Below are 22,791 nucleotides of genomic sequence, written 5' to 3'. Positions count from 1 at the left end.
TTATATATTCATTTATCTAATAGAAATATCTTCACTTTTTATACATCTTATATTTTCAGCAAGTCGCGATGTACAAGTAATGCCGCACTTAATTAGTACTTACAATATTCACAATTGAAGGGAAAGGGATAAGGAATGCACGAAATTCTTTTCGTTTAGTCTACGTTATTCATTCGTGTCGTAACTTCGTAAAAATTGCCGTTTTGTTTCGCAACTGTTTCTTATTATCACAAATAGTGCGGATATGAATGATAAAAAGTAACGATATAAATAATTATCGTGGTAGTGTTATGCCAGGAACACTACGAAAAATACAAAGAAAAATATCAAAACTGCAAATATCTTTATCATCAGCCACCTATTGTTCGTCACAGACTGAAAGTACCTCAGAATTTCAGTGTGTGCAGCTTCCACGTTCAACTCGGTATCCTCTATATTGCTATCTATCCTGTAATATCCGATAATTTAATAAACATTTTACATCTGTCAAGCCTTAAATATATCATAATATTTCCCTCAAACAACACTCTGTTCTTTTCGCACGAAGACATTTTGTTTACCTCTCGACCATTTCCTCTTGTTCTTGGACCATATGTGCCAGTTGCTGGAAAATGCCACCTAACTCAACTATAGTGGACTCTATGTTTTGCATAGTTTCAGCTCTCGATTGGACATAGGCATCCTTTAAAAATCAGTTATGTGTATATATATTTGTTATTTTATGTTTTCAATTATTTTCTATATGCCGCACTTACAGTGTCATCTTGCATAGCTTGTTGCATCAACTGATGATTCATTGCTGGCTCCAAGTCTATCGCAACTGTATTATTTGTCTCTTCTTGTAATAACAGAGAACCCTGTCTTCCCGAAACAACACTCGGGGGCAGCATAGTCGACAGTGATCCTTGAGTAAATTGTTGTCTCCTACTTTGCTCTTCTCTCATATTCTGTATCCAATAATTGACTCATTAGTTCAAAGCCTAATTTGCATTATCATTTATATAATTGTACAAGTACTGTATATCTGATCCATAGAAGAATATAGGTTAATCAATATTACACTACAATATTCAATCTTTGAAAATATACAACGAATATACTTCAAATATATACTTTAATGATACCTCAGACCGAACTTCTAGAACGTTTTTGAAGTTATTGGACATATTTGCTAGCTTTGATTGCAGTGCCATTACGATCGAGGAAGAATGTGAGGCGATATGGTGGCTTTGAGAATATCCAAAGCCTTCTCTTTGGGATTTTCCGAGCTCTTGTAGCTTTCCAATTTGAATATTCAGACTTTTCAGATCCGTTTTTATTATATTAGTAAGCTCCTCAATTTCCAGTTGCCTATCGTTGAATATGGATTTCTTTTTGGCCACTACAACATATAGCGCTAATTAGTACACACAATATTTCTCACAGCTCTCTTAAAAGTTTCCAGTTCTTCTTCTAGATAAAAGCTGTTGTTTCAAGTGGCAAAAATGAAATTCTAATCAAAGTACAAATTCTTTTGAAACAAAGATTCAGATCAGCTGTTTGTGACATCTTTACATCATGCTCTCCAGTAGGATCAGTTGCGAATCACTGGAACCAAGTTTACAGCGAGCGATACAATGTTTGGATTCTTACATAGGGCAAGCTTCTCCAGCTTGGTGTACGTGCTGGTGATATTTTTGCCTATGTTCTTGGCTGTCATCATAAAGTTCGAGTAGGTCTGTAACTGGCGTGCTCGACGAGGATTCTGCATAGTCGCGCTGGTGGCAGCGGTCCGCGCGGCAGATCTGCTCTGCATCGAGCGGATCGCATTGATGAACTCGTTGGTCCTGTCACGGGACGTCATCATTGTCGTCGTCGTCGTCGTCGTACTGGTATCCCGTGATTGTTTATCCGAAACGGTTCCGCTCAACAGTCCGCCACTCGCATCGTCATCGTGACAATATAGCCGTTGCTGCAGTCGCGAGTCGTTTTCCGTATTCGTGGTCACAGACTCGCGATCAACCTCGTGCCCTAGGACGTGCCGTCTGCGTGCTGGCATCGCATCCTCTCAACCTTCACCATGTGCACGCGTGGACTCCGACCGTCGTAAGGACCAGCAGCGCTCGGTTCAGCGCTCGTCGAGTCAACAGATTGTAGAGGCGACGGACACGTCTGCATGACCCCACATGACAGCTCGCTCGCGCTCGCGCGCGCGACCAGCATACATATATATAGAAATCTGCTCGCTGTAACTGCACTTTCTGTACCTCTATTACGCGAAATTTTTCTTGCCGTCTTTCTTCCGCCAGAGATTTCTGTCAGCTCTGTTCTCAATCTCATTTCGAATTACGAAAGAAAGATGCAACATAGTTTAAATGAGAAAAGAGACGGACCTTGACTCTTTCTTTTCAGCTGCACCTGCACACCTTTTCTGTTCTCGTTCGATTTCCTTCCGTTTTCTTGATCTGGATCTCTATAATGACCTGATATATATTTATTTCATTTCAGGCACAAACGATTCGATTGGAAACGTGAGGTGGTAGAGTATACTTGGGGGTCATAGAAGCAGCATTCTTATGCATGCGATGAGCTTCGAGTTACAAATTAGCTGTGAGGCGACAGTGGCGGTGCGTAGCCTTTAGCGAGCGCAAATTTTTCTGACCGCGCCATTTTTCAACGCGATGAAAGCAACTTGTTACCACTAGTGACTAGTCTAGGTTTATGTAATAGGTTTTTCGCGGCAACATTATACAATTATATAATCACAGTGACCAGAGTAAAATTTTTAACTCCTTTTCCGCTGGTTTCAGATCACGTAAAGCGCGTTTTCTCACTTGTACCAGCTACAACACGCTAAACTTTGCATTTAAAATTTATTAAATATTTTTGGAACGTTTAACATAGTGTTACGTTGCTATTATTTTTAATAGAATCTCTCTTAAATTATTATCATCTCTTAAAATCGGAGAGCCGTGCAAAGGGTATAAAATTATCCACCTTTATTATTTCTAAAGATGAAAGCTTGTTAAATGGTGAAATTAATGCAATTAGCGCGAGCTGGAATTTACGAACGCGTGACTTTTGAACGTAATGAAAATGAAACTTTAACACGTCTTCGAAAATTAATTTAATCGGAGCGAACGGAAATTTGCGCAGACGTGGGTTTTGAACGCGACGAAGATGAAAATTAAACACGGCTTTGGAAGTTAATTTAGTGAGATACGTTGTAGGGAAATATGTTGAAGCGAAAGAAAGCTGCTACTTTTCTAAATGTAAAACGTGCGTCTATCTACGTTAAGGAAAAACGTTTTATTCAACTTTTCTACCGACCGTGATTGCCTACTATCAGATGCAAAAATTTCGCGGGATTGTCGCGTGACATCTCAATTCAAAGACAGAAAGCGAATTGTGCACATAAGAGATTATGCATTTGTTATCGAGATAACAATCATATCAATAATATTATTTTATTATGTCAACTTTTCTCTAACCAGCTTACGATACAATATGACTTACATTATATAAAAGATACAGATCTGCGTAAGTATATTAAAATCCAGAAACGTAGCACTATGAAGAGAGGAACGTACATATTTTTTATAAACATATAAAAGATCCACGGAACCGCCGAATAGTAGAATTTTCCGTGAAACCGCCGCTGCCTTTGTAAATCGTTTACGAACGTTTACTCGCGTAAATACTTGATCGCATAACTGACGCATATTGTCTAACGTTGTGTACTTTGCCGAAGACTCCATTGTCGAAGAAACTGAAAGAGATAGAGATAGAGAGAGAGAGAGAGAGAGAGAGAGAGAGAGAGAGAGAGAGAGAGAGAGAGAGAGAGAGATAGAGAGAGAGAGAGAGAGAGAGAGGATGGAATACCCGAGTATACACGTAGGAGGTGCACGTTTATTAAATATCAGCTACGCAATCGTTTGCAGGACAAAAGTCTCTACGTCGTTGCACAAATGTACGGTAAAGGATGTCGTAGTATGACTGTAAGCAGCGAGTTTGGTCGTCTACAACCTCGTATTCAACTTTAGTCTCGTGTGATACGTAACGAACGTTTATATGAGGAATCTGCCTCGTTGGTTGCCTGCGCGCGAGGATCGAATAAATATTACGCTTGACGAGCGACGGGCGAACGATGCAATTAATTGAGTGTTGTTTCGATATTATTACAAAACAGCCTCTTCTGTATAAATATAATAACTCTCTGCCACAGCGAACTCTATGATGACGCACTTGGTTTCGTGTATATCGACGCTTTCTTTGAGTTGCGTTCGACCATAAGAGAGAATAAGACACAAGTTAGCGTTCTTTCGTACATGTAACATTTAATACATACTTGTTGTATATACCAGTTTCACAATCGTTACAACTAGTTGGTAAAACTTACTAACGACGTTTCGAAATCTGCAGATATATGCAGATCTGTGTAAATAAGCCAGGAAGCAAGCAATCTAGAAGGCACAAAAACTTTGACATGACGTTTTATTTCTAGATCGCTACAATCGAACCTCTTTCAGACGCTAATATCAAAGTTCACTGATATCGCATCCTGTTATCGCGGAATGTACATGTATATTGGATATTAAATCCTACTCTGATGCCCAAGCAATTAATATTTTTCAATCATTTAGTCAGAATTAAACAAAATAATTTTTTTATTTAATTAAAACCAATCACACACACAAGCCCTGTGTTTTCGATGTATATATTATTTATATATATATATATACATACACACACATATATATATATATATCTGTGTATATATTATTTATACATGTTCAGGAACATGTTTTGTTTTATGCTTCTAGCAACGCGGGTAAATGTCGTAAACCGATCGACGATAATGTATCAATACGCGAAAAGATTTAGAAAAACAACGGAAAACAGAAAACATAACTATATATTACAATATATTGTTATTACTTTAATGCTACGCGCTGTCGCGCTACGTGCGGCATGTTACTCCACTACGGTCGTTGAAGATCGCGACGTGGTCCACGTGGTCGTTGCTGGACATGTGTATCGCCGACACGAGCGCTTCCTTGCGCTTCTCTCTCGTGTTTTAAGCGGTCAAAACGTCTCCGTTCCGCGATATCTCGTTCTCGAGCGTCTCGGCGCTTTCCGACACGCCCGTCTTCGGTGTTGTGTCCGCGTCACTGTCGACCAACAGTAGTGTGTTGTTCTGCGGCATCACGTCGATGGTGCGGATGCGGAACACGGTGCCACCGTTTTCGTCGCCCGACGTGTACGTCGTCTCGTTGATCGTTACCACGTGGCCGTCAATAATCTGCAAGTAGGGCATAATAATTTAGACGCGAGCTCGATCGGTCGCTCTAGGTAGCGTGTCGTGTATATTTATGAAAAAAAAAGAGGGCATTGTTCCTCTTATTCCCTAGCTCCTTGCTCAGAAAGATTAAATATTGCTTCTTTCAAGGAGTACGTCATCTTCAAAATACCGATGACACGAATACCTGTCGTAGCACCCAATCTTTCCTAATCGTTATAAAACTTTCAGTTATTTATTGTTAAGTGTTACTTCAGCACTGTTCATTAAAAAGATATTAAATTACTATTAAAATTAAATTGTGAATTCAAATTGTGAAAATTTTAATGGAGGATTTCTTCGACACAATCTATCTCAGCCTTTTCTTCTATTCTCTTTGAAATTAGATCGAATGAATAATTTAAGAGCCGTTCTAGTGATTCTTTCCATAATATAAGATATAAGGCTGCGTATGCGGGCCGGAAATTACCATATCAAAATTAATGCACCTTCATTATCAAAGAATTTGCATCTGTTAGGTTACGTGAATTGACAGCGCTACAGTCGGTATTATACATTAAAGCCGCTCCGTTTAAAGTATGCATATAACTACTTTCTACAACGTTTTCGCATGTGTGAAAGCGTACAGCTAAGACAGTTTAATTCAATATTTATATATTTTTTCTGGAAAAAAGAGAGAGAGAGAGAGAGAGAGAGAGAGAGAGAGAGAGAGAGGGAGAAAGAATAAAATCCGTATATCATTCAATCGCCTTTGTATCATTCCGATATGTTTAAATCTATTATGCCTAGAAGACACTGTTCCCCGGAAAAATTGTTATTATTTTAAGTGTATTGTCCTAGAAAAAGAATAAACTTTCCGCTTCTTCTCTCTTTTTCCCTCTTCGTCCCCGACTGTATTTTGCGCGGAGAATGTCGCGTGCAAACGGCGGATTTTACGCGAGAATAGCGCCGTGTTCGAGAAAGAAGGCCAGGGGAGATAGAAATAGAGAAATATAGAGAGAGGTGAGAAGAGAGGAGAGAAAAAGGGGGGGGAGAGAGAGAGAGAGAGAGAGAGAGAGAGAGAGAGAGAGAGAGAGAGAGAAGGAGGGAGAAGGAGAGAGAAGGAACTTTTCGGCGGGCAGTCATCCGCTTCCGTTAGTCGCGCTTTGTGCCGCAAGTCGCATTTAAGCGTTAAGCGACTTACATATCAGAGATGGCGGCGCGCAGATTCCAAGCGTGTAACAATACGCGACGGGAAATGCAGTAATCCGATCACCAGCGACGCCGCGTACACTTGGCGTTGCCATCCCATTGTTAAAGGGATCCTACCTTGTCTCGCTCTCTCACCCTCGCGTTGTCGCGGTTTACACGTGTACGTAAATTGCTGGCGATGCATTATCTCTGCGCGACGCGCGTCCGGCGGCGCGAGTTTCCTCGCGTGTCGCCGGGATTACTATTTTACTTTGCTCTTTGTGGTATGACGTCATTAACCAGCGGCTCGAGAGATCTAGCGATCGCACCTGCAGTCGCAAAATCCGGATGCGCCGGATGCGGCGGCGCCCTGAGAAGCGAAGTGGGATCGGGCTTTGGGCTTTGGGCGGTGAGATAGGAGGAGAAGGGCGTGATAATTTTATCGATTAACAATGAAACCACGGTCTGCTGCGAACGCGATGAAACTTTTACATTCTTCGCGAAGGACCAATGTTTTGCGCGCTTAAAGCCGATCCACCGATCTCTTAAAACTTTGAAGAATCTTCCTGAAGAAATTACAAATTAAAAAAAGAACACGAGAGAAATTCGTGAAAGGCGAAAGAATGGTCGATCGCGTTTGCTCGATCGACTCGGTCGAGAAGGAAAGAGTGAGAGAGATAGGGAGAAATGGGGGGAGGGGCGGGAGGAGAGAGATCGCGAATTTGCGAAACGCGCCTGTCGATCGCTTACCTTAGTAGTGGAAGTAGTGTTCGCTCCTTCAGGGATCTTGATGTCCGTCAAGTCAGACATGTTCCAGAAGTAGTTGAGTATGTTCTGCCTCATACTGTTGAAAGTATCTGAAAAAGAGTGAGGCAAATATTAAAAGAGGATGGATATATCGTCTATCTATGAGATGTAACGCGCACGAATACGGTGCTTCTTGAACCGGCCGCTCTTTTACTTTGCGGATGTCGATAAGAACGACACGCGATAAAGTGCGCTCGATAATGCATGAATTTAAAAGACGCGTAAATGCCAGGTTGACTGTTAAAAAAGAAAAAAATAATGAAAAGCGTTTGTCAAGCATTCAGGGGTGATGTGGCTTTTTAGGGCCACATGTTGTCGTTGACCCGCGAAATCGCGTTTTCATGATTTCGGTTTGAGAAATGAAGCGTGCTACGACAGGCCCATCGATCCGTATGACGACTTATTGTGAAAAAAAAAAAAAAAAAAAAACCAAATAATTCGTTGAAATAATTCGTGGCAGAAGCACACGCAGTCTCGTCGCTCGCGCAATATATCAATCTATCGATCGCACGTTGGCTTTTATTCAATCATCCATAATAACGTGACTCCTGTGATAGTAATTTGTCGAACGTAATTTCGCGCATACGAAAATTGGACTTTTTGCGATAGCGATCATCGCTCTCGCGATAAGTCTCTCTTCTCTTTGTACTTTCGACCTGCGTCGAAGAGTATTAAATGCAGCTGCGAGCTCTCAAGATCGCTGCGCGCCGTTCGCGAGTATTGCCGGAACTTTTGTATTTCGAGTCGTACATTTAGCGACTGTTCCGTCGTGTTGATTCCGCCTAGTTACCGTACCGTTCCATTTTAACGACCCAATAGCGCTTTATTGCGATTCGGCGTGAATCAGGTCGTGCGCACGCCAGAACGACGAGTCAAGAGTCGAACGACGCATCAAACAACAAATGAGCACGGTAATACGTCCGTGTCTCTTTTAAATCTCGCAAAAAGAACCGTGTACACATCGAAGAATCGTATCTCTCGCGAGCGCGATGCGCGTTAAACGAGACTATTTAGCACGTTTGCGCCACGACGTGTACGATATGAAAGTCGTGGTCTCTAAAGTGTGTAATTCATCAGTATAATTCACCAGTATATTACTCTATTAACGACGCGGTCAATTGGTATTTAATCGCGTTCACAGAAATCGTCGCTGATGAAATTTCCCGCAGCTCTGTCGAGGAAAGTCTCGATTCTTCTGACAAGTGCGTCTCTCTTCGTTATTTTCACATTTTCCTCCGACAAACATTTATATGTCTCTCATGGATATCACATATCCAGCATCTCTTGCAGCGTTGGCGAATTCGCGCGCGCGAGAGAGAGAGAGAGAGAGAGAGAGAGAGAGAGATATAATATCATTATGCAATTTCGGTAGTCTCGCGATAAGACGCGCGGTTGGCGCGCGTTATAAATAAAACGGCGGTTGATCTCGTGACCTACTATTTCGCGAAATGTAATAATAATTTATGCCATGATTGAGTCGCGCGCGCGCGCGCGCGCGAAGGGAGAGAGAGAGAGAGAGAGAGACAGGGAGAAAAAGGCGGAGAGGAGGAGACGCGGGTTCGTCGGTCGCGCCAATAAATTTTGCATACTTTATTGCGCTCACAATGCGGTTGCCGGAGTAAAATAGTCGACTGTATTGGCCGATTATTGCTATGTGGAATCTCAATGAGGGCGCATCGGATCGGGCGTATTGTTCGACGGTGGGGGCTTCGTTTGCATAAAAAAATTTGCAAAACGCGGGGGCAACGACACGGCTACCGGCTACATCGACGAATACCGGCCATTGAAATCGACGCGAAATTACCGGCTCTCTTCGTACGCGATAATTTTAATTAAGCCGGCAGAACGACCGGCTATTGTTAAAAACAGCCGTCCGTAAACGCTTATTTCGAAACGTGCCGACACGTGCCGAATGCGAAGCGCGATTTATCAATGCCCGAATCGGCGAAGGGAAATTTTGATATCGATTTCCGCATTTTAGCGTGAGCACAACAAGTAAACACTTTTATATTAGACTGATCGCGAAACGTGTTGAGTAATTTGCGATAAAAATATAAAAATTGCAAATCTTTGCCATCTATTTCATCGTCAGACAGGAATTTACGTAATGGGTTTTGCGTAATGTTCATTTAACGACGACACGAAACGAACGTCAAGTTTGTGAATCCGAGATATTGACTCTGCAGATCGAAATTTCCGCTGTCTCTCGTTAAAGTCTTATAACATGAATGGAGATCGAAGTTCACACACGCTACCATTATTACTCGCGCCGCTCTGCTTGTCATGCTTTAATTGCGTCGATCCCGCTCCATGCAGCACGTGAAATTACCTACGATAACCAAAGTCTTGTAACTAAGCCGAGCCGAGTCTTTGCATACGGAACTGTTTGTCATCGACTTTCGATGTGACGAATATGGCAACATGATAAATGTGCTGATATATCGTTCCAAGTTCTGAGTCACGAAAGCGAGAACCTGTCGCCGAACCGCCGAACCGCCGAACCGCCGAACCGGCGGTGCGGGGTGCCGATAGGGTTCGATAGAAGGCCGCAACCGGTCGCAAAATTGACGATTGAGATTTTGCTACGTCCGCTTTATTTTGTGTACATATCGCGCGCATATATTATATATACAATATAAACCTCTCTAAAATACCTCTACTTTTAACGCAACTGCGTTGAATTTTCACGCGCAAGGACGCGCAAAGTCATGAGAATGACGGCTGCAAATTGGTCTAAAGATACAACGAGGCGAGTGCAAGAGATAAAATGGATGGAAGAAACGAAAGGAGATGCAAGGTGAAGACTAATGAGAACGAAGTTCTGGATTTTCTACTATCAAAAGATTTCTGCGTAATAATCTGGTTTAGAGAGATACTTGTCCCGTACTCGTACTCGTACGCATCATTATTATTACGAATTGTAAAGTAAAAGACAAAAACAAGAGCTTCCCTCTTGTATTAATCAACAATATAAAATCAATATAAAAAATTTGTTATTGCGTAAAATAATAATTGTTTTACTTTGTATTCACACACACACACACACCTACGTGCACACACGTGGAACTCTTACGTGCCCTTATATAAATGATCAGTTTCATGAGCAGAATATAATCATCCGATGCGTTTCCCGGCGACGACGCCGGAACCACAGTTTCCGGAAACGCCTCCGCGACGCAAATCGTTCAGCGGGCGTGCTTTATTATTAAATTTCAGATTGTTCGCGCGCTAAAATAATAAACGCGGGTGAAATGATCGGAAAATTGGCATCCGTGAGCTCTGCTGGATTGCGGTAACACTCGGTCCCCCGGGCCCCTTTTCCAGTCCGCCAGTTTCCCACGGCGCCGTGTCACGCGGATTTGAATAACGATTCATCGAGTCGCGCAATCAACGATTATTGCTGCAAATTGCCGTCCTATTCGCCGCTTTCGCGGCTTTCAGTCTCCCTCGGATTACGTGCTATACCGGTCGATCGCGACGACCGATTATCTTCATTTTCGTACTTTTGAACGAAAGCGCGCCATGTAATCGACGCTTTAAAATCCCTTCGACGGTGAAAGTGAAGTCGAGTTTGTGCTCTTGTGCGTCGACCTTGGAGAGCCGCGCGCGTGGCGATGTGACCTTTGCGAATGACATTTTCTCATACCTTCCAATCCGCGTGTTGCGAGAGCGCTTTGGCTTTGGGCCGGTAAAGCCGATGAGAGAGCGCTTTCCTCGTGATCTCATTTCGTGATATCTCGTCCTCGGTAGAAAATATTCTTAATAATATAGCGAGAGACAGCGGCGAAAATATGTTTTTAGCCGATCTTGACATACCGATTATACCGATGATAATTTGTGCAATTTCCGCACTTTCGTCATCTATCATCGTCCACGTTGCGAGTGCGCGATGTCGACTTCGCCGCGTGACGGATTGTTTACACAATTGTATGTTACGTAACTGGCAGTGAAAATCCAAATTGAAAGTTGTCATGTTATTTTAGAAACTGCTGCCTCTTAAAATGCGATATCGGACGTGTCGGAAAATTTTCGGCTTGATCGAAAGGTTTTTGCTTTCTTTTATTTTTTGCTAGTCGTACACACACACACACACACACACACACACAGAGGAGAAAAATGCACGGACTTTTCTCGAGCGATCTAACGCGTTTTTAACGCGCCTACCCGGCGGCGACGACTGATTGATCCTCCGGCACTCAGTCGGATCAACTTTCGCTTCTCTCGCTTCTCTCGCTTCAGTCGATCGGCCAAGACAATACAATCAAAGCTTCGAGTCTGACATCGTAGCGACTCGCAAATAGGCATACTAGTGAAACTATCCGCCGCGTGCGCTGTATTCCGCACGAACACCCGCAGAATTTGATGTATGAGATACACGTAAGAGATCGCATGCCGCTCACAGATTTATTCCTCTGTGATTCACGCCGTGGAATCGTCCCGTCAGTCCATCCCTAACGATGAAATCCTCGAATGATCCGGTGCCTCACAACACTTTGTCACGTGTATCTCTTGATGCTCTTGATTTACACACGTACATACATATTGTCACTTGTTAATATTTCCATAATATATATATATATATATATATATATATATATATATATATATCTGTAATATATTTGTATCAATATATATGTATTAATTTGGCTTTGTCATCTTGTCAATCCTGTGAAAACACATCTGTGTGACACACGTCTTTTATGAATATCATCTGGATTACTTAAGTCTTCAGCGCGAGTACGTTTCAAAACGTTGCAATGTTACTATCCGTGTAGAATTTGTATGTATGTATGTATGTATGTGGCGACACTATATTTTTGGTATGAAATAATTCAACAACTGTCAACGGGAAATACTAAAAATTGCAAAATTCATCATCGCCGTCCCTTCATAAATTTTCCGATAAATTACGCCACGCGGGATTATCGCCGAATTTATCTATCAATTTATCAATTCATTAATTTATTAATTTCCCGTATACGCGCGGTCGCACGGCACATACGTATACGTACGGGGGGTGCGCGCGTCCATCCCCCCCCCTCCCCCCACTATCACGCAAAATATACCGGCGCGAGAGAATGGCTCTTCGGAAAATAGCGGAGGTCGCGAGCAGTCGCGCCAATTAATTCTCCTGCGCGACCTGTTAATTTTCCCTGAAAAATTTAATTTTCGGCCGAGCTTTAATCACGCCGCACGCAATATCAAGCGAAATTTCAGCAGAGGGAAAAGCTTGCCTTTCCTGAGAGGCTACGGCGGTCTACAAAGGGGATGATCAACGCTCAGGAGGACCACTCTTGTAATGTGACCTATTACGTTATATAAAATTACTAATATTCCGATACTTTGTGCCGATACTTTTTACGCGCTCGCGGATCGGAAGGATGTCCGTCCATAAAACCAACCAGCGTCCCCACACTTCTTTCCCCGTGCGAAAACCTGACGCAGATAGATCGCGTACGCGCGCGCGCGCGCGCGTTTGGAAATAAAATTTTATTCGCTTTATTGCCGGCATTCGCAATTCGAAGGTATTTTTAACTTAATACAGTCGCGCAGCAGCTGCGCGTAACTTTATCCAGGAACCATCCAGAACCGCGGACAGCCGCTTGTTCGTATAAATATTTTTCTTCGGAATAAATTCCTTTTTTTAAGTTCCTTTTTTTTATAACGCATATCGACATAAATCACCGTATGTTGCGTCCATTATATCGCGCAGATATAATGCAATTTTCTCGCGTCTCTCTCTCTCTCTCTCTCTCTCTCTCTCTCTCTCTCTCTCTCTCTCTCTCGCATTGATCTTGACGCGGGCTTGGTATCGCAAACATCGACCGCGCATTGTCGCGACCTTTACCCTGCCGCGCCGTTTCGAAAGGCCGCGAAACGCGACGTCGTCGCTGCCGCCGCGTGATTTTTCCTGCTCGTCGCCGTGTCGCTTTTCTCCGAGGCCGAGGCGTGCAGCACGTGCCGCAAGCACGCTGCCGGATCTGCCGAAGTCGCCTTGTTGCGAATTCCACGCGATAACACCGTTAATCACGCCGATCGATCACGGCCACCCTTTCCTGTCGCACATTTTTACGGCCGTGCAAAAATATGCATGCATATTATACAGAGAGATATTTGTCACTGGCGACATGCGCGCGCGCGCGCGCGCGCCGAATATCGTGCTTCTCTCGAGAACGCATGCAAGGATCGCACAATGCGCACGTTGACAGCGATAGCGACGGAGATTTAGCCCCCGTGTAATTCCTCCTGTGGCCTTATCTCTTTTGAATGAAGATATTGCATATACGCAACGTCGCGCGCATTTTCGGTCGAAAATTGAACGGTCATGTCTCTACAGCGCTAAATGCGGTGCGCGCACTTCTCGAGCAGATAAAACGGACGTCATATGCGAAAATAAATTTCGTTATGTATGTCTCTCCTTAAATTGAATTAACTTCCTGTGATCGCACAAATATGGAAATGTCGTCTTTACTTTTTTATGAAATCTATATTCGCGTTTTACAAGATCGACTAATGTCATCGATGACTGAAATCATCTAATAAATAGTTTAAGAAATAATTGAAACGTTTTAATTTAATTGGAGAATTGCAAGAACGACACTTTTACGGTATTTCCAAATATCGCATTTCTGTTCTATCAAATCGAAATTCACGGGGTCTTATATCATGGAGTTAAGATCGTCCTATTCGTCGCGCAAGGAGGAAATTCGTAATCCTTACGACGTGACTGAACTAATTAGAACGATGCGTTTTGATATTTGCTAAACCGCCGTCTGTCTCGTCATTCTATAATTATATCGATTAACGGCATGACGGATGTACCGGAACCGGAAGTGCAAGCTTGCAATTGTATTATGTAACGCGCGAGCATGCGAGTAAGCGCGCGATAAGCGTATGGCATTTATATCCGTATGTGCATTAAGGAAATTGCATCGAAGTTGCAACAATTTCGAGGAATTGTGCGAATTTTTCAGGTCGCGGTACCATTCAGCCGATTCCCATGTAAAATTCTTGCTTATTCGGATGCATATTCGACGTTCTGATGCATATTGTTTGCACTCTATAAATATTTATAAAACAAGCGTCGCGTGGGTAGGAGGGCGCACGCGAGACATATAAAAATATTTAACGAAAATTTTGTTAAATATTAGTCGGCAAAAAGAGGTCGAAAATATACATCCAACGTGGATGGCTTTTTCGCGTTGCTTTATTTACCTGACCGCGTGCATCTGGTAGTTTGAGCTGTATTGGAAAAAAAAACTTGTCCGAAGATAACAAATTTTGCGCACGCACTCGGCTAGCATCGGCTATTGTAGCGAGGTTGCGCGTTCACCTTCTCCATAAGTTTCTTTTTCCCCTGCATAATTACGGATATACGGAGGCGGCGCCTCCGTAGTTGATATATTTCTTCCTCGCGTTTATTCTATATCTGGGTACTCCGTCAAAGACGAGACTTTAATATTTAGCTTCTTTTTCCAGGCTTTTAAATACCTCCAGTTTTCTATATTTGATTTTATACGTCATATATATTCTTATCTGCAAAGGTATACATTTATACGTCAGCTTCTATTTTTAGATGCTTTATTCTTATTTTTATTAACGGTTATTTCGTCTCTCTCTTTTCCTTCCCACTCTCTCTCTCTCTCTCTCTCTCTCTCTCGTGCATTTAAATTTTCTACGTTTTCTACGCTGCTTTCACAGATCTTTGAGATTTTAATTCAAACGACTATCTGTGCGCAAAATTCTGCGATAAATGTCTGACGAAAATTTCGATAACGCGTACACTCGGATTACATTAATGCGGGGATCCGATTTCGCATGCGAATTCTCTTATGTGATGAGCAAATAGCGATTGTCAGAGCGAAGGTATGGCCTACGGGCGCGATATTGTTTCGCGATAGATCCAATTCGAATTGTTACGTAATGAGAGTGACGTCTGGCACGCTTGCGCACGCCTACGCACACATACACGACGCACAATACACGAGTCATTATCCGCGAGAGATTATATACGGCCGTATCACATACAGATCGTCTCAAAGCAGCCGAATACCGCTTTTTTATCGCAGATTTCATAAAAGTGCAAAAATACATCCACGGTTTTCGAATCGTTGGAATGATTGGAAAACGAAGTGCTTCTGCTTGATTAAGCTTCGGCAAATCAGAGAAGAAGTCAGTAACAAAATTTCATATTTTCTGATTAACTTTGAGCGGACTTCATCTCCATGGAGATTCAAATTTGTTTACGGAAAACATCTAGCTGATGCTAGAGAGTGAGTCGCATGAAATTTTCATCGCGGCGAGGGAGGAGGGGCCGAGAGAGTTACGGTATCTCTGGTATCTCTGTACGGCTCGGAGTCGAGGCGCTCGCTCTCAATCGTTCTAAAGAACATCCGATTCTGAAGTAACCTGTACATGCATGCAGGTGGTAGGTCCATCCGATCGGCGCACCTCGTGGCTGGCCAAGCTGGTTCGCAGGAGATCGCTGCTCGTCCCAGAGCGCAGAAGAGCGGAAACTGGCTTCCGCAAAGCCATGCGATAACCAACGGAATACGCGTACAGCGCACTGATGCCCCGGGGCTCTATGCACCGGCAAAGCTCAATTGTTGCTAGCCGAAAGAAGGGAGCACTACGTTTACTATCGCGTGTGTTGTAAGCACGACGATATCGTGCGTATCCTGAACATATGCATATCGTAAAAGAGGGACAATGCCTATTATCTTTCTCTGATCTGTCAGCCGGCTAATTAATTTTCCAAGCTCAAACATGTGCGAGGTGTCCTTTCTCCCTTGGAAATTCACGCCGCATTTGCAAACTGCACACACGCACGATTATAATTACTACATAGAATTTCACGCGGGGGGTGAAGAGTTAATTTTGGATATTAATTCCATTTCAAACGTCGCGCGAATCTCACACGATAGAACGCTACGGACGCACGTCGCTCGGGTTATTAACTGCCGTGTTGTCGTGAAAAGACACTCGGTTGTTTGGCGAGCAGTAAAACCCGGCGAAAAATCGCGAACGCTGATCGCCCGAATTGGACGATCGATTCGAGAGCAGGCAGAGGCAATCGACTTTTGAAACGATATATATATATATATCGGACGATCATTGATTATAGTAGGTCAAACATAGGAGCCCGCTTGTGTGATGACCAAGGTCATTCGCCCGGAGCGAATGATGGCGAGCGCGATAATTGTTGCACTATAAACAATACCAAATAGGCGCCCCCATAGGCGCAGACTGAACGAAAGTTACGCTCAGACAAACCGCATGTAAGCGGAACACGAGCCTGATGCAATCAGACGCGCGATGCAATCGCGTGGCCACGCACGATTGTGCGTGCGCGCATGTTTGCGCACGTCTCTATGAGGCGCCACCTGTCAGAGGTCACAATACGCACACTCGTACGTTCAGCGTTTGTGGATTCGCGTTAGAGCGCGGAAATACAGGAACGCTAATTCCCGATACGCTAATGAAAATAATGGGTTTGTATTCGCGTCTGTATTTAAGCGCTTGATTTAACGCGACCATCTAATTTCGACCGGCGCATCCGCCCGCGCCGCTAAAAGCGTCATTTCAATGTGCGTCATCTCGCATTTACGCTAAACGTAGTTTTTATATCGAACGGCTCAAATTGATGTCCGAATGAGCGGCCACGTTTGGCGTTAAACGTGCAGCGAGAGCTACGTGCGCGCATGTGTGTGTGTGTGTATACGTATGCATTTATGAGGATTAGTTTAATAATAGGTCGATACGACGGCATGTAGTTTGCTTTTCCTCTTTGAACAAAGCTCCACGTAACTACTTTCCGTATTCTCTCGCAATTTGGCCTCTCTCTCTCTCTCTCTCTCTCTCTCCTTTTCTCCAATGAAACTTTCGACATATTCTACATTAATGCCATTTTAAGTGCGGAAAGTATAACGCGGTGCAGCCCAAGAAAAAACAAATCAGCTGTATCGGGGAATTAAAGCTCGAGCTGTGAGCGTATTCGAGAATATTACGTACCAAAGAAGGAGTTCGGTATGTTTAGGCTCGGCAGGGAGAAGCGGACATTGACTGCATCCTCGAGTGAATCGTCCTCTAACGAATCGCGTCGTCCACCTGTAACAAAAATCATTATTAAATCATTATCATGTTTACCGTTTACGATATGCTTCGTGCTGCCACGCTGACACGCATACTCTTCTCTTCCTTTCTGAACATGTCTAAACGATTTTCCGATCGACAATCGGCTTTTGGTACGATGCAATGGCTAATACCGATTAATTGTAAACGACGAGAACGATGACCTTCTTCGTAACCGCTGATTACCGCTAATGTGCGGGCGGGGCGCGCTTTTGGCATTTCGGCCATTTTCAAGTTATTTCACTTAAAGTCGCTTTCTATATTTCGCATATTCTGTATTTTGTATACTTCAGTATATATTGCGTGCGCGCTCTTTCGCGTGTTTTATTAATAATGACAGTAATTCGCTTGGATGTGCGGGCGTATTCCGTATTTTATTTGGGACGATGCTATTTAAAACTCCGCCATGGCAGCGCGGCACAACGATGTGCGCGTACGGAAAATCATAATCGCTCGGGCAATTAGGCGCGGAATAACCATTAATTACCTCATACATCACCCTATCCAGATAAAGGTGTGCTCGCGAAGGATTACTAACGAATATTGCTGGCCGGTGTTCAAAATCACGCGGTGAACACAATGAACGGTATATCGTGTGTCCATAGTGCGCAATATTAGGGCAATATCAAAACTCAATAAAATGTAACGCGCAATATTGAAAAATATAATTGAAAAAACGTATCTTCGCACAATGCAAGCTTAGCCCATTGCTCTGCAGCCGGCTGTTACGTAACATACTTTGCGAGTTCCGCTTTTGTACAACATTGCCGTTTGTACAATAGGCAATCCCTTGGGGCATATAAAGCCTACGAGAAATTATTTTTGAGCCGCCGTCAAAGGGATAAAACGGCTCGTTAGTCTCTATCGCGATCATCGCGACAGTGATGTGGAATATAACGCGTGATTAGGAAAAATAGGCTCGATAAAAAAATGTATATAGCGAGGAGTCAGGGATGTCGGGAGTGAGGGCGAAACGTATACGACACGGGGGCCGGGGGGGCCGGGGCGGGGGACGAGGACAAGGGCATGTCGATGCATACGGGGCAAATCGCCACGATCGTGGCGTTTCCACCGATTATCCAATTCGGTCGCCGTCAATTCGCGTTGGCGCACGGTAGGTGTGGGTGTCAATTTCAGTCAATTTATTCCTCTGCCGCGCTGCAAGAAGCGCAGTAACGTAAGTCACGAGACTGCGCAGGCTGGAAAAAGCACGAAAACCGATCGGCAGAGATGAACCGTAAAGGTGACCCTTTCCCTCTCCCTCTCTCTCCCTCTCTCTCTCTCTCTCTCTCTCTCTCTCTCTCTCTCTAGCTGCTTTGACGAATCGCGGAAAAGAGAGACCACCCTCATCGAATTGCATATGATTCGCATAGAAATCGATTCTCTGTACGTCCGATATTGGTTCTTGTCTGCGAGCGGATACGTCGCGAATTAAGTTGTTACGTAATTTCCGTGAGATTTGTGAAACTCACGCGTCGCGTATCATTGGCTCGCGTCGTGCTAAAAGCACAAATTTTCATTGTATAAAAGATTAATAATACATTATGAATTTATGCGCTCACTTTGCATTACCATGCTAATAAATAGTGACGATTAATTATTTACATTGCGATTCAATGTATGAAACACCATACACACACACACACACACACACACACACACACACACACACACATACACACACACACACACATGTGCTATCGTGTCAGTTGCATTTGAATGTTCTACCTATATTGTTAATTATCGCGACGTAGCCATTTTTGCGCGTTAATCGCGCATAAGTGTGCGCTTTTACGCGGAAATTGATCTATCGCAACGATTCATCGCACGATAATGCAGCCCATCGAGGGACTTCCGCGCATTTCCGCATTTTCACGCGAATGATAAAAATTAATATTAATGCGAAACTGATATCCACCGCTCGCAGATATAGCGGGACATATAAATATTTCTACGAATGTATATAGGTATATAGATTCAAGCGCGCACACACACACACACACACACACACACACACGTCGAGCGTTACTTTTCTTATGCCTGTAAATAATTTTCAGTTTACACACGCATTAATAAATCTTGTAGATTCCTTCGTGATTACGTCCTCTATACCCTCTCCGCCGCCGGATGAATATTTCGCCAGTAAATCTAGTTGTCCAGCACGAATGTGCAAATTCCGCGTGATGGATGTAGGATAGCGCCTGAACGGCCTGCGGCAGAGCGCTCACGCTCACACGGGTGTTGTTCCCCTGAGAAATTTCCGCCGGATCGATCTATCGGGCCCGCTCGTTTTTTACCTTTCCGCCTTCTCCCCCCTTCGCCGCCCCTTTTCTCCTCCTTCTTCACATTGCCGCCCCCGTCCGCCGCTTTTCATCCTGCGCTCTTTCTTCGAGTGACATTAGGCAGGCTTAATGCGATACTTGACAAAAAGGAAAACCACGTACGCGGGCACGTTGTGAGCGCGACGCCGCGCCGCGCCGCGACTGCCATTGACTGCAGAATGAAATAGAAGTTTCATCGCAGGAGCGGACGGTGACTTTTCGCAACGTCTAATGTAATTTCCGCTAGTCCCACCGACCGAGGAAAGCGGCAGACGGCGAGGACGTTGAAAGCGTGAAATGCGTTCGTCCCTCACCTCACCTCACCTCCGCGAATGGATACTTTCGGAAAAACTAACCGGAATTTAATTATTTCATACACGAAAGATACGTCTGGGGAGCGCGGCGTCTCGTCGTTGCCGTCGCGCATCTCGTAGATCCGCTCCTGCGTCTCGATGTTTTCGCGGCAGCGAGCATGCTGGCAAAATTCCACTTCTTACAGGTGGACCAGCGTGCAGCTGACAAAAACAGATATCCTCCCGGCGCGGTAGGACTGACGAGTATCGCGTCAGATATTACCCGCATTCTCCTCGAATTATCGCACATTTGGATTCTAGTAGGGTCGGCTGACCTCCGTGAGAATGCGAGCTACGGTCGACGCGCGCGCGCGCGGCAGCGGCATAACTATAATTTTTCCTCTGAACGTCGAAATGTCGAAAAAGCGACTCGCGGTCACTCCATTTGCGGAACCACGGTAAAGAAAACGAGACGAATCCAAAGGATAGGTGCGCGCGCACGCGTTAAATTATTTATATATCGTCGCGCTTTAAACGGATCTTTATAGCATGAACATTTTATTTCTTCAATATTCTCCCACTGGGGATGTGGCTAGTTTGGCGAATAAGTTTCGCGAATTCTCGGCAGTCCGAAAATTTATTCTCAAGGGGCCAAGTGTGCTGTGCAAAACTCGGGATTCCTGTTTTTGTTTTTGTTTCAAATATAATAAATTATCTCCTGTGCGCGCATGCACACACATGCACGCACATGTACGTACATGTATACGAGCAGTGATGAGCATTTGGTAACCTAACCTAACCAATCGTCGGTGGCTTAATTGGAATGCTTGCCGATTCGATCGATTCGACGTACAGCGACAGTTTCGGTATAAGGCAATTACAGTAATTGCGGCAAAGTATCGGTAGCTTCGTGGGATATACGCGTGCACATGACGAACATAGTTGCACGTCGCGATTGATAGTGACGTTACGTCTCGTCATACTGATCGGATTAGCAATGAGCACTTGAACGTCCGTCTTTGAATCCGTCGAAATCCGCCGATCCTGACGAAATTTGATGGCGGAAACGCGCGTATACAGCGCGAGTTCCTTTCCTCTTCTCTCCTCTGCTCACACACATCTTTCCTTTCCTCGCTCGCGATATTTAAAATCTTGGCGCTTCGTTAAAAGCGAAGATAATCAAACGAATTATTAATCCGATTTATCGAATTTTATGTGAATAGATGATGACTTCTATCGTCATTGTGAACGTAAGAAGTGTGAAATATCTCTCTCTCTCTCTCTCTCTCTCTCTCTCTCTCTCTCTCTCTCTCTCTCGTGTTCGCTCTATTATTATGGATATTATCCATTTTTAAACGCGCAGAAAATTTTTCGTAGCGATAGTTCGCGCGATGAAACTCCTGTGAAATGTGCTCGCTACCGACGGCGGTGCATCAAATTAACAACTTTACAAGTTTGCATAGACGACAGTTGGAAATTTCTCCAGATTATAAGCGATAAAATCACGCAGCATTTCGTAAATTTGCGCGACCGCGAGTTTTCACCTTTGTTTTTAAGCGTTAATGTTCGCGTTAATGGTGCGTTTAATCAACCGAGAGAGTCCGACTGTGTCGATTATACACGCGCGATACTTAACAAGGATAGATTCGCCAGCGGTCGCGACACATGTGTGTTTGCATTGAAAATCGTCTCCTCGTCTTGATGCGACACGCGCGTGGAATTCGATGCATCATCAAACCCAACACATCCTGTCCGATCGTATTTCTACATTTACTCTTTTGCTTTCGAAATTCTTTCGTTCGAATAAGCTAGAATGAGATAAATATTTACTCAGAGATATAATTGATGTTTCTGTGGCTGCTTCGTGAAAATGCACGTATCATGTGCGGAATCTGAAAATAATTAATTGACCGAAATCATCTCTTGGTGGTAATGTAATTTTCGTAAAGATTTTAATGTGACAATTGCACAATCGGTTGTTTCCTAAGATTTATAAGTCAGCGTGCGCTAATAAACGGCGCTAGATAAAATGCTCGTCTTTTCAGATTAAGCGTATCTCACAGTGCGCTCTGGCTAATCCCGATTCGATTCGCTTCGCTTCGTAACGAGAAATTTACGCTACTGTTATTTCACGAAGGAAGGTAACGTGACTCTTTTCGCGTTCATGATGGAGACCTTCTTGAGCGAGACAGGTACGGTCTCGTGATCCGATCGTCAGAATAATAATTTATTTAGCCTGTTTGCTGAAAGAGATGTAACCGCATGGAAAAATGCATGCCGTTGGAACGAGAGATTACAGATCGTACGCCGCCGCTGCTATACGTACCACCATAGCGATATGTCTCGTAAAATATGCTTTCCTTTTCATTCTATCGCACGACGTATGTATTTCGCGCGCGCGCGCGCGCGGGATGGAAAAGTATTTGTCAAAGATATTACAATCGCGCGCCCTTACACTTTCTAGAGCCCGTTTCTTAAGTCGCATACGGTAAACGCTCCGCCAATGTTTTATTAAAATTCCTTAAACTTTGCGTTAGCTTCGACGACGCGGAGCGCGACCGACTCCTGCGTTTATTTAAATTTTCAAGCAACTCCCGTTGACTGTCGGTACAGTTCGTATGCTTTTCCGTATGAAAAGACCAAACGCGACGAAAGAGAGACAGACAGATACATTAACGATATAATGTAATGTACAATATATTATGTATGAATAGGTGCCACATAAGAGTGATCAAGTGTTGTCTATTTTGAATGCGTCCTCTCCTCTTTTTCTCGTGTATGCATATGTGAA

The 22,791-nt window shown here is 43.7% G+C and overlaps 2 protein-coding genes across 2 annotated transcripts in view; both read right to left on the bottom strand.

Moving 5' to 3' along the window:
* Positions 1-7: 7 nt before the first annotated feature.
* On the bottom strand, positions 8-2,038 carry Syx5 (syntaxin 5). The gene is made up of 5 exons (XM_011140767.3): positions 1,633-2,038; positions 1,125-1,381; positions 756-947; positions 561-682; positions 8-448 (listed from the first exon to the last, which is right to left on the bottom strand). Exons 1-5 carry the CDS (start codon positions 2,036-2,038, stop codon positions 289-291), a joined length of 1,137 nt encoding a protein of 378 aa, XP_011139069.1. The 3' UTR covers positions 8-288.
* A 2,872-nt stretch (positions 2,039-4,910) lies between these two features.
* Positions 4,911-22,791, bottom strand: part of LOC105182951 (virus-induced RNA 1) — a 31,024-nt gene continuing 13,143 nt past the window's right edge. Inside the window, exons 2-4 of the mRNA XM_011140768.3 lie at positions 17,267-17,362; positions 7,199-7,305; positions 4,911-5,281 (exon numbers count right to left, since the gene is read on the bottom strand). Of these exons, the coding sequence (XP_011139070.1) occupies positions 5,057-5,281; positions 7,199-7,305; positions 17,267-17,362 (428 nt within the window). The 3' untranslated portion in view covers positions 4,911-5,056. The remainder of the gene's footprint in view (positions 5,282-7,198; positions 7,306-17,266; positions 17,363-22,791) is intronic.

The sequence above is a fragment of the Harpegnathos saltator genome, unplaced genomic scaffold, assembly GCF_003227715.2.
Source record: "Harpegnathos saltator strain DR-91 unplaced genomic scaffold, Hsal_v8.6 scaffold100, whole genome shotgun sequence".
Taxonomy (NCBI): domain Eukaryota; kingdom Metazoa; phylum Arthropoda; class Insecta; order Hymenoptera; family Formicidae; genus Harpegnathos; species Harpegnathos saltator.
Note: the sequence above shows the minus strand (reverse complement) of the source record. Positions and strands in the feature narration are given on the sequence as shown.

What these genes read in the sequence shown, in the direction of transcription:
- Syx5 (XM_011140767.3), bottom strand. Translation starts at nt 2,038, where the DNA reads ATGCCAGCACGCAGACGGCACGTCCTAGGGCACGAGGTTGATCGCGAG. An exon ending in TTCTAGAAGTTCGGTCTGAG is followed by an intron (nt 948 to 1,124) that starts GTATCATTAAAG and finishes TATTGGATACAG; the next exon opens with AATATGAGAGAAGAGCAAAG. An exon ending in CAAGAGGAAATGGTCGAGAG is followed by an intron (nt 449 to 560) that starts GTAAACAAAATG and finishes CGGATATTACAG; the next exon opens with GATAGATAGCAATATAGAGG.